Source organism: Carcharhinus amblyrhynchos, chromosome 23 (assembly GCF_965287045.1).
Source record: "Carcharhinus amblyrhynchos chromosome 23, sCarAmb.v2.hapA, whole genome shotgun sequence".
Classification (NCBI taxonomy): Eukaryota; Metazoa; Chordata; class Chondrichthyes; order Carcharhiniformes; family Carcharhinidae; genus Carcharhinus; species Carcharhinus amblyrhynchos.
This window is the reverse complement of record NC_137346.1, coordinates 5829073-5841301: the sequence shown is the minus strand read 5'-3', so window position 1 is coordinate 5841301 and position 12229 is coordinate 5829073. Positions and strand designations below refer to the sequence as shown.

General features: G+C 37.9%; 1 protein-coding gene across 2 annotated transcripts in view; it reads left to right on the top strand.

Moving 5' to 3' along the window:
* brip1 (BRCA1 interacting helicase 1) overlaps positions 1-12229 on the top strand; it is a 222200-nt gene that overhangs the window by 59889 nt on the left and 150082 nt on the right. For both annotated transcript variants that reach the window (XM_080210671.1, XM_080210670.1), the window contains one exon: positions 4647-4808. In XM_080210671.1, coding sequence (XP_080066797.1) covers positions 4647-4808 — 162 coding nt within the window. The remainder of the gene's footprint in view (positions 1-4646; positions 4809-12229) is intronic.

Here is a 12229-nt window from a genome sequence, read left to right as displayed (position 1 = left end):
TCTATTTGACTGGTTGCAGATGAGACAAGATGGGTGAAAGAGTTAAACAGTTCAGAACGAAGCATGGATATAGCCTACATACACAGCCCATTAAATCAGTTCAAAGTTCCACATTATGTAGATGCACCACAGGAATGTTTGAGACTTCATTAGTTTTATGTTTTCAACTTGAGATTATACCATCTGGTGAGGCCTGCTAATAGCATTCTTTATTTTGGTTAACTTGAAATAACGAACAGCACAAATTTTATACAGAACAGGACATGTGTGTACTTAACTCTTATTTAAACCTTATTAATAAATACTGCATTAGATCAAAGGAAACCAGGGGTGAAAATTGCATTTGTCTGCAAAATGTTAGCGTAGAATGTTGACTGGGAGACCACCAAGGTAATGAATACAGGAGCAGATAGCATGGCCAGCAATAAAAGTCTGATATATGCTCTTAAAATTTACATTTAAAATGTTCTGTTTTCATTACATTGCAAAACTGTGTGTAAAAAGCAAGGACATTTTCCAAGTCTGTCATTGGTGCATCTCAAAGTTTTCAATGGAGAAACATCTTTACAATCTTCCTGCACACTTTCGTTGATTAAATGGTGAGGGTTGGCAACATAATGCACATGCTGCAAGAGCAGTCTTTTGAAGCTTAGGCAGGCTTGCCTAAAGCTCTGTTTGTAACTTTTTACCCCTAAAATTACGTTTAGTTCAGGTAAGGGTGAACAGAGCTTGCAGTGAGATTTGACCCCAGTAATTTCATCTGAAGGATAGGTTTGCACGTACAAACTCTGGTTTATTCTTTCACTTTTCAGTGAGAGAATAGCATAGTGCTGCAATCCACTCTCAGAATCACAGAAATGTTATGACGCAGCAGGAGGACATTTAGCCTGTTGTGTCTGGATCAGCTGTCAAGTGAGTGTCATGGCTTAGTGCTATTCCCCTGACTTTTCTAAATACCCCTGCAAGTATGCCACCTTAAATGCCTTGATTGAACCTGCCTTGATCACACTTCCAGACAGTACATTGCAAATCTGAACCACTAGTTGTGTGAAAAGATTTTTTTCACTCATCACATTTGCTTCCTTGGGAAATCATTTTAAATTTCTGCCCTCATGTTCTTGGATCTTTTACAGTCTATTAGCGGCACAGTGGTTAGCACTGCTGCCTCACAGTACTAGGGACCCAGGTTCGATTCCCAGCTTGGGCCACTATCTGTGTGGAGTTTGCAGGTTCTCCCTGTGTCTGCATAGGTTTACTCTGGGTGCTCTGGTTTTCTCCTGCAGTCCAAAAATGTGCAAGTTAGATGCATTGGCTATATTAAATTCTCTCTGTGTTACCTGAACAGTTGCTGGAGTGTGGCGACTAGGGGATTTTCACAGTAACTCCTTTGCAGTTTGAATGTAAGCCTACTTATGACTAATAAATAAACTTTATTTAAGTAGGGACACTTTATCCCTATCTACCCTGTTGCAGTTCCTTCATGATTTAAAAGATATTGTGGTCTATCACGACCTGGACAGATAAAGAATGACACTACGATAATATATGAAATAAATGAAAATTTTTATAAGTATTGAACACTGCCTGTTTTTTTTTAAATCGCATCTATGAAGTTTCTGGTCGATCATAGAGATATAAATGCAAAATTTGTGTCCTCCTCCGCATTAAACTTGCTGTGGAGATAATCTAGTTTAGGAATTTCAGTTGTTCTCAGTGGAGTATATTTGAGCACCTCACCCTCAAACCTCAATAAACAAAATTTGATTAAAAAAGCAAAATTCACAGTTTTAGCGACTATCAGTACATTCGTTTTTGTTAAATCACGATGTTGTAGTGTACAATGTTTGAAGACTGCATGCTAAGGTTTTCTTTTGATTATTCAGGTTATGTTTGTAGGGGTGATCATAGCAAGGTTGGTTTCATAATTTGCTGATGAACTACGAGATTACGGTTTGCTCCACTAGGAAAGTTAGCCATGCAGTGATTATTTGTCTGGAGGGTTATTTGGAGACACTTAGACCAAAGCATGAAAAAATAGAAGGGTAAATTACGCTCCTTGAAACATTCAAGATTATGAAGGGGCTTGACAGGGTCGATACTGAGAAATTGTTTACCCTGGCTGGGGTATCTTGAACAAGGGTGCTCAGTTTCAGGCTGCATTAGGAATGTATTAGAAATACTTTATTCCGCTGTGCTAACATTGAGCGTCAAAGATCGTGTTGCAGCATATTTCTGTTTTTTGCCATCCTGTTTGTGTTATGCCACGATCATGTTTTTTCCCTTCCTTCATTCCTGAGCTTGTGTTTCTTAGCTACAATCTTAATCCAAAATGGCGACCAAAACTTCATTATCTTTTACAGTTGGAGCTTCAAAGCTAAATAAAAATCACACTTTGTTACAGCACTAGTTTAAATGTCAGCAGTTTGGAAATTACCTGTACATCTGTAAATTGTCAGTCAACATCAGTGCTAGAGTACTACTTTATGAGTTAACAGTGGTTATTAGCAACACAGTTAGCCTCATAATGTCTTAAGTTTTCCTCCATTGGACTTGTGCAATATAATGCAGAAGCTTATGTTACACTTCTGTAGTTGAAAAATACATTGGCTGGTAGATACCTTAACTACTTCACTGCTGAAGATCTATAGCAATTTTAATGACATTTGAATATCTGTTGCTCATGGTTTCCTACAAACTATTCTTCATTATGTTTCTAATACAGTGCAAGATGCCATTTGCATGATTTAATGTTTTAAGAATATTTTTTATACAAGGCAAATTGATCCATTTCTTTTACTGTGATATCTGATTTATATTTTTAAAAACATTAAATTGAAAAATAGTGTGCTAAAGATTGACAGGCTGCAATCGTGTCAATCAGCAATAGTTCTCCTGCCCCTCATAATTTTCATAACTCCTTTGCTAAAGACCCTGGTGCGTGCTTCTATGAATGCCAGCATATTCTGTGTTATGTGAGTGATAATTTTTCACGTTGAACTTGAGATAAAAAGAAATATCTTCATTCAAAGGGTTGTGAGTCTTTGGAATTCTCTCCCGAGAGTTGTGGCAGCTCAGTCATTAAGTATATTTAAGAAACCCATAGATTTTTGGATATTAATGGACTCGAGGACTGTGCGGATAGTGTGGGAAGATGTAATGAAACTATTGGCAATTGTTCTCAAAACCCATCTGGTTCATTACTGTCTCTTAGGGAAGTAAATCTGCCATTGCTACCTGGTCTGGCCTACATGTCACTTGAAATGACCCAGCAAGCTGCTCAGTTCAAAGTCAGTTAGGGATGGGCATCAAATGCTGACCTTGCCAATTATGCCCTCATTCCATGAATTTTGTTTTTAAAAAGCATTGGATGTTTTAATGTCACCTAACGTCATACATAAGGTGGATTTCTCCCATCTCATTTGTCCTGCCCCTGCTGCCAGCGAGAATGGAGAATTGGGCTCAGTCAAAACTCCAGTCACTGCAACGGCTTGGGAGAATCCCAACTGTAGACAAGGTTAGAGTTTCCAGTGATAGTCTTAGTACCGCATAATGCAATGCATTTACTTAAACTATTGGGGAAGCTTTAAGATAAATTCTAAGGATTGATAAACTTTTTACTGACTCTACCAATAACGTAGTTAATCAAGAAAAAATTTATGTGGCAGAATAGCTATCAACCATTAACCAGATTAGGTCTCGGATATAATGAGTGAGATATCTATAACAGCTTCTTCCCTGCTGCCATCAGATTTTTGAATGGACTTACTTCGCATTAAGTTGATCTTCCTCTACACCCTATCTATGACTGTTACACTACATTCTGTATTCTTGCCTTTCCTTCTCAATGAATGATATGCTTTGTTTATATAGCATGCAAAAAAAATACTTTTCACTGTATACTAATACTGACAATAATAAATCAAATCTTTCATGTTTTTTACGTATTTGCTACTCTCACGTAAATCTTAACTTAAACCATTAATTGATCTGAGGAAGCAAATATATTTGTATATTTTCTTTGTTAGTCTCTGTTAGGAAGCGTATGACATATTCAGCATGTTTAAATTTTCATGAGAACCATGTTCCTTGTCACTGGCATTAAATTTGTTTTCACTGAGTTTCAGCTACTTGCTGTTTATTTGCTAGTTCTTACTTATCCGGCGCTTCCCAGATCATACCCTTTTCTGGTTTTATCCCCATTCTGCTAGCCTCAAAATCTCCATCACTTTTCCCACCATTTAGTGGGAGCAAGTGTTGAAGATAGATTACTGAAGCATATTGCCAGGAGCATTGTAGCCATACCAGATGCGACTCCAACAACGATTTTTAGACTTGGCAAGGAAAAGCATACAGCTTTGTTATTTCACACTCAGGTTTAAAGTAGAAGTTGGATGACACATTAGACAGGCTGTTAGTCCATTGATATACTGTGTTAAGGGGTTAAGTAAAATTCAGACATGAGGAAGAAAGTTGCGAGATATGATGTAAAGAGAAAGGTTCATATAAAAGTGTCATCCCATGTTACATATGTAAACACAATTGGCTCAATTCTATAATAGCATCAGTATGGACCAAGATTAATTCATTTAAGTTGTAAAGTCCTGCACCATTGTTGTACTTGTAACTGAACTTTTGCACTTTTCTAGGTATGGGTAGGAACAATTGGAATGGGACCAAATGGGCGAAAACTCTGTGCAACTTTCCAACACACAGAGACATTTGAGTTTCAGGATGAAGTTGGAAGTTTGCTGCTGAAGATATGTCAAGTTGTCAGTCAGGGAGTACTCTGCTTTCTACCTTCATACAAGGTAACAAAATAATAATCAATATTTCACATGTGTTATTAATGTATTTAAAATGTTGTTTATGATGCTGACCACTGCAGAATAGCACATTTCTGTACGCTTCAAAAATGTTCAAGATTGTAACAGGACGACTGTCTGAATATATGTTGTTATTTTACTTGATGAAGCCAGTTAGCCGGTCTACATTTTCACAAAAGCAGTAATGCTGATTTCAAAGCAAATATTGCCAAATCATTTCAAAATCCAATGGCTGCACTCAGTACTCTGTTTGTTTGTTTTGTTTCAATTTGGTACCAGTTAAGATGAAGTTGTAAGCAGTTAGAAAATAAAACGGATTAACGGTGACTGGGAAATAAAAATTATCTCTGTGGTTCTGAATTCCTGTGAATAATTTCAGTTGTTAAAATGATCAAACCCCATTATTTGTCTGTTTCTATAAATGGACTCTGTCTAATCAAGAGACAAGCAAGTTCGAAAATTTTAGTGTATCTGGGTCCTGCTATGCTTTCCTGTTTCCTTTGGCACAGTAGCGCAGTGGTTAACACTGTTGCTTCATAGCTCCAGGGACCCTGGTTCGATTCCCGGCTTGAGTCACTGTGTGCAGAATCTGTACATTCTTCCCGTGTCTGCATGGGATTCCTCTGTGTTCTCCGGTTTCCTTCCAGTGCCCGAAAGACGTGGTGGCTAGGTGGCATTGGCTCATGCTAAATTCTCCCTCTGTACCCAAACAGGTGCCGGAGTATGGCGATTAGGGGATTTTCATAGTAACTTCATTGCAGTGTTAATATAAGCCTACTTGTGTCACTATTAAATAAATTTAAACTTCTGGGGTATATCCCATGATGAAACCAAATAATGTGGTTGTGAGTTGCTCTGGTTAGATGCATCATTGTAGTAACTGGTGAAACAAATAGGGACCCTAAATGCCAGACCTTCTTTTAAGAAGAGAACTGAAGTTTTGGACTTCAAAATATTTAATAAAAATTAGGAGATATTTTCAATATGCGCTTTTGGTGAGTGAGAGAATAATTTGTTGGAAGTGCACTCTTCCTAGTAGAGCAAATGTTTATAGTAAATATCACAGTAACTTTTACTCTCAGAAGAAAGAGAATGAATAATTAAACAAGATAGGACTGGCATAATTTGTTAGAAGCAATCTTTTTTTCACAAGAAGGATCCACTCAAATCCAATGTAGACAAAAAGGATGCAAGTATACCCTCTCTGACAACTGCAAAAGCCAAGTTAAATGAGTTTTGGTGAGTCTTGATCTAATTCTTTCTAGCTGCTAAAAAAAATCCATTGTTTAGTGGCAAGTAGTACAAACTGTCAGTGTGAATCAGAGTGGTAAGGAGAAAACCTAATGCAATAGGTGATGGTCTTAATGCAAACCTATTCCTGACTAGTAACCTTTACCACAATGGAGAAATTGTACTGTTTTTAAGTATGTGTACTAACTGAATACAATAATGAACAATGAATGTAAAACAAAAGACGTTTTGTAATTATATATTACTCTTATGGATTCTGGAGACTAAAAAGTTAAGTTTCAGAATACTTTTAAACAAATCTTTAAATTTTACAATTAATTAGCATTTGAAATGATGCATTTTACTTGTAGTAGACTTCTTACTGAATTAAATATATTTGGAATTATTGTTTGTTTTCAATTTATCGAGTGAAGTTAAAATTAACAAGCATCATGAAACATTTTATTACTGCAACCTTTGAGGACTGACTTTTTGGTGGTCCTTTTACATGGGTGGTCATGCAATCATGATTAATTTGCTGTTGGGACCAGCAATAATGTTCACTGTAAACGGGTGGTCCCTATGTGTGATAGTGTTCTGCAAGGCGGATCTTTACTTTAAATTGCAGGATATAATGTTGGTTGGAACATGGTGCTTTGTATGTTGTGACTGAATAATCCTAACAATGATATTGAAAGTGATGATTTTAGTGTTAATACTGTTATTGTGAATTCATTTATTTCCCATTTATGAATAATCAAGTCAGGTGGGGATACGACAGCTAAAAGCGTAATAATTGCACTACTACTGTGATTCTATTGATGAAAAATATCAAAGGAATGATTATTGTGAGACAGATGTTAATAATATAGGGACAAAATTTTGAACTGTGTTTGTTTTGTGAAGTTATATTTTTTCCTTGTGTGATTTTTATTGAAGTGTCCACTCTTGGCTATAAGGGCAGGGAAATAATTGATGACTATTTAAGAGGCGATGCGTAAGAGTGCAATTTGATTTTTCCCTCAATTTCTATAGTAAAAAAATTTAATCATTGTTAAATGTCCTCCCTCACAATGTAGCTGGGAATAAGAGCATAATCTTAACATCCACGCCATTTAAGACAGCAGTTAGGAAATGCTTGTTGATGCGAAGGATGGCAGAAATGTGGCTCCCTCACATGTAAAGCCGTAGACTCCAACTTAAATAATCATTTAAAATCTGAAATCAATAGAGTTTTTGTTAGCTAATAGTATTAATGGATTTGGGCTATGTTCCTCATAAGTGGCACAGCTGCGCAGCAGTCCAAACCTTTGTGTGCTTTACATAAACTGGCCCCTTTAAGTTACCATGTGTACATGGCTGCACAAATAAATTTCAGGAAGGTTAGTGCTTGAATTATCTGTGCACTCCGAAAATAAATTGGGAGAATGTTGATTATGGTGACAGTGTTGGCAAATGGTGTTAGGATGCTGATCTGCCATGATTTCATTGAAGGAGCTGACTAGCCTATTCCTGTTGCTGTGTTTCTAACTTGAATTGCGAAATTAAAGGCATGATTCATTGCTTTGCCACTAGGCATTGGTGCTCTTAGAACTAGGTAAAATGTTTTGCTGCAGGCAAAAACTAAAAATTGTTTTTGAATGTTTTGCCATTATGTTTCTGTTAAGTGAGCTTTTTCATTTAGTTTATTACGACAATGTCTAATCTCTTTCTTTTCTGAGCATGTGTGGTTCCATGAGTGTCAGGTATATTTTAGTATCTTATCTGAGTGACATTCTTAATATGGTAGCTTCAGTAGTGAGTGTCGATGCACTCTTTGATAACAGCAACATTATAGTCCTGTCTTTACAAATGTGCACGATTCTAGCAGTGACCGATGGATCATTAGAAGTGGAAACTGCCAAATTTTCCCCTTTCACTCCCCATTCCTGGATATTGAGGCCAATTGTAATAATCCTGTTGCCAGGTAGGCTGAAACTAAGTAACAACAAAGGTCTGAGTTCTATCTTCCTACATGGTTTAGTTCACGCACACTTCTTTAACCAATTCAACCACCAGGGACTCCTTGACTGTAGAAGGTACAAATGGTAGCAATTATTTGCCTTCTCAAATCAGCTCACCAAGCTTTTTATTGGGGGAACATGTAAGGCGACTGACCAGCCAAAGCTTACTTCTCCCTTGTCCTTTGAAGGCTTAGATTCCTTGCTTGATGTGGAGATGTGTGGATGTGGAGCACATTTGATACATCACTTAATATTCATGCGTGACACTGAGATTTGGCAGGTTGCCGGACCACAGAAATCACAGCCAATTTTGATCCTGTCTTTACCTGCCACCCACTGGTGCACATTGAGCAAGGTGACCGGATAAATATTAGAGTTGGGAATCATTGGTAATTTTATTCCCATTTCTTAAGGTAACCAAGATCAATTATAGCATGGTTAACCAACTCTCCAACTGGCGTTAATGAATGTAGCATAAATGTGGAAATTGAATCATCTTGGTCTGCAAAGTTCAGTTGAATGCTGACTTAACCAACTCCACCATTGGGCGAACCAAGCATTGAAGTCACTTTTTGAAGTGCATTTATTTATGTCCAAAATCTCTTACTTAACAATAAATTATATGATGAAACAAAAATGTCATTTGTGACTTCGTGATGCAATGGTGTATTATTCCTTACTCTGTAGAATGTTAGGCCACAGGATCTGTATGTCTTTGCAACACAAGTTCTTGACCCTTAGCTATTGGGAGAAGCATTGAACAAAACGGTTGGTTCATTAGTTGATGATAAAACAGTATTGCCTAGAAATTTGTCAGCTTTCTTAAACACAAAATAGGTCAAAGAACTCTGAGGAGAAGAGGAAAATTACTTTGAAAGCTGGGGCAATTTTTTTAAAAGTCATTTTTGGGACATGGATGTCTCTGGCCGGCCAGCATTCATTGCTGATCCCTAGTTGCCCGAGGGCAGTTGAGAATCAACCATATTGCTGTGGCTGTGTTGTCACATATAGGCCAAACCAGGTAAAAACAGCAGATTTCCAAAGGGCATCAGTGAACCAGATGGGTTTTTCCAACAATCGACAATGGTCATCAGTAGGTTATTAATTCCAGATTTTTAAATATTGAATTTAAATTTCACCATCGGCTGTGGTGGGATTCAAACCCAGGTCCCCGGAACATTAGCTGAATTTCTAGGTTAATAGTCTAGTGATAATACCACTCAACTCCATGATTTTGAGATCTGACATTCTTTTAATAATAGGACAAAAAATACTTGGAACTTATTTACACTCACTGATGAGCAAATTATTACTTCGACAAATCAAATCATAAGAACATAAGAAATAGGAGCAGGAGTAGGCCATCTAGCCCTTCGAGCCTGCCCCGCCATTCAATAAGATCATGGCTGATCTGTCGCTGCTCAGTTCAAGTGAGCATTTTTAATAGTACAGTTGAGATATGAAAAAGAAGTTATATATTTGAAGGAGTTATTTAATGGTGTTGCACTTAATGGAATTGTCCACAGCAATAAATGGAAAAAAATTGATTTAAAACAAAAAAATTGTATTTTTCTGATGTACACTCACATGCATCATTAAATATTTCATTAAAACCAGTTGACATTGCAGAATAATTGATTTAATTAAATATAGTGGTGTCTAGTGTTGGAAAGTGTCTCAGTTAAAGCTTTGCCTGAGTTGCATACAAAAACAGATGCCCCGTAAACTGTTTAAGATCTCATAAGAAAAGCCTAAGAGTTAAGCATCCTAAATAATGTATGTTCAATGTAGTTTCTGTGAAAATCCATCAGATGGCTGCAAAGGCCAAGATTTGTAGCTGTTGGCATCCTTCTGTCTATGAAAGATGGTGGAGACACTAAGCAATCTATTTCAAAAGGGGTGTTTTCATATTATGCACTTTGGCAGAAGGGGCAATCTTTGAGAGGTAGATTCTGCTACAAGTGTTGCACATTAAGCTCCCAAGTGTCGTTACGGTTCTGTTTTCAGCATTGGCATCTGTTTCCAAGTATTTTTGAAGAGGAACTTTGTGAGTGCTGATGGTCGTTTGGCTCCAGCTGCCTCACTGTTTTTGGTTATGTGACTACTTTCTGTCCTGCAGGCATGCCCGAGCCAATGAAGTCACCCCTCTTTGATAGGTGCTGTCAAATGTGGAAGCCTTCCTCCAAGAGGATTGCCGCATTCGTGACAGCAAAGGGCAAAAATTGCTGAACTTCTTTTTCTCATACCTGTGTCATCCATGTTTCACAGCCATAAAACAGGGTGCTGAGAGGGGCCTTATAAACCATCAGCTTGGTTCTAAATGTGTGGTTGATGTTATTCCATGCATGTTTTGTAAATCGGCAGAATGTGTCCTGTGTATCAAGTGGTGCAATAATAGATAGATTGTCTGTCCTTGTAAAGCCAAGGTAGCAGAATTTGCTCATCACTTCTAGTGGTGGGTGTTATTAAGGATAATAAGGGAGAAATCCAACACTTTGTTCCATGATTATGACTTTCTTGAAGCTCATAATCAGGGACAACAAGTTGCTGACATGGGAGAAACAGTCCATGAGTTTTTATAGCTGAGGAGCTATAATTTTCCCAAAACTCTTGTCAAGCTAATGGCGTCAAATGCCTTTGCAAGCTCAATGTTTCCTGCACCTATAGCTGATGTATGGAGAGTAATAGGTCCATAATAAATCTGCCAACGCAGAAGCTGGACTGTGCACTGGAGAACCACTCTGGAAGTTACCAGGATAAGGACTGCACGGCAATTGTCCAGGAAGTTCAAACTTCCCCTAGGCAATTGCCCTGTACTGGGAACTGTCCGAAAATGTGATTTTAAACTGCAAACTAAGGATCTAAACTAAGTTCCAACTGTTTTACTTACCCAGAAAAACTTAGAAGAATGAAAACCACTTTGAGCTACCCCCCCCACCCCAAAGTTTCCAATATATTCCTCCCATCCTGAAAGCCTCCATCCCCCCAAATCCCACCCACTAATCTTATCTACTTAACTTTTCCCTAGTCTATCAAACTTTCTGGTCCTTTTAACTTACTTGCTTTACAGGAGGTAGTGCTGTAAAAAAAAACAGGAGGAGCATGGCCTACTTTTTTCCAACTAAGCTACCCTTGATTGTAGGCTGTGGGAACTTGATGTACTATATAGATCATGTTTGGCCTGAGTTGGAAGGTCAGACAAATAGGAATGGTTGGATATTAAGGTAATTATGAATGGAATAGCAATCCAACTGAGTACTTCTTCATCTGCCAATTTTAGGAGAACAACTTTGGTGATGAGAGGACCAAGTGCCCACTTAATCCTTTCACTGTCAGAGAATCTGTCTTTAAGTTCAATTTGTATTTTCTGAGATAGGCTTTAACTCAAACAGAAGTGGAACTGAAAAGGAAAACAGATAAAGAAAAAGACCAGGTAAGTATAGAAAAGAAACTAATCCTCCTAGTTCTTAAGGGAGAAAAAATAAATTGAGGTATGGAAACCAAAACTAAAGCTTCTGGTTGGAAGATATGTAAGGACACAAGTCAGCCCAACTTAGCAGTAATAGCTACTGAGCCCCCTGACACAGTATAAGCAAGAGAAAGAACGGAAGAAAATGGAGCTAGTTCCAGAAGCTGAGACTAGGCAAGTATATAGTTGCTGTTCTGCTTCTGTTACTTTAAGATAACATTGATGGGTCTACACCATCCAGAGCAAGTTGAGTAGGTTTCTGCAGTTGTGTGCCATTTGTGGTGAAGGCCAATCTGATTGTTGCTGTCAGCCAGGGAACAGAATAGCTCTTTGGCGGGGAGGAGCTGAAATTCCTTGTGAGGAACTCAGAGACTGGAATTTTACAAGCCTTGCCCGAGTGAGGCCAATGGAGACTTCTGTTCCCCCATTCTGGGGTAGGCAAAGTGGTAAAATTCTGGTTTGAAGCAATCCATGACTAAGCGAGAGATTAATGAAGCATTTGACTGTATGGTGCAGTTCCACCTGAAGAGTGACAAACCACAGACAAAACTCTTGATTCTTCAGCAGGCCCTTACTGTTATTTTGAACCCGGAACAGCAAGTCCGAGAGAAGAATGTGAATCTAAAAGAAGCTTGTCTGAAAAGAAGAAAGGAGGAAAAAATGTTGTCAGATGCATTGCCATTCACCCGAATATGGAAGACATA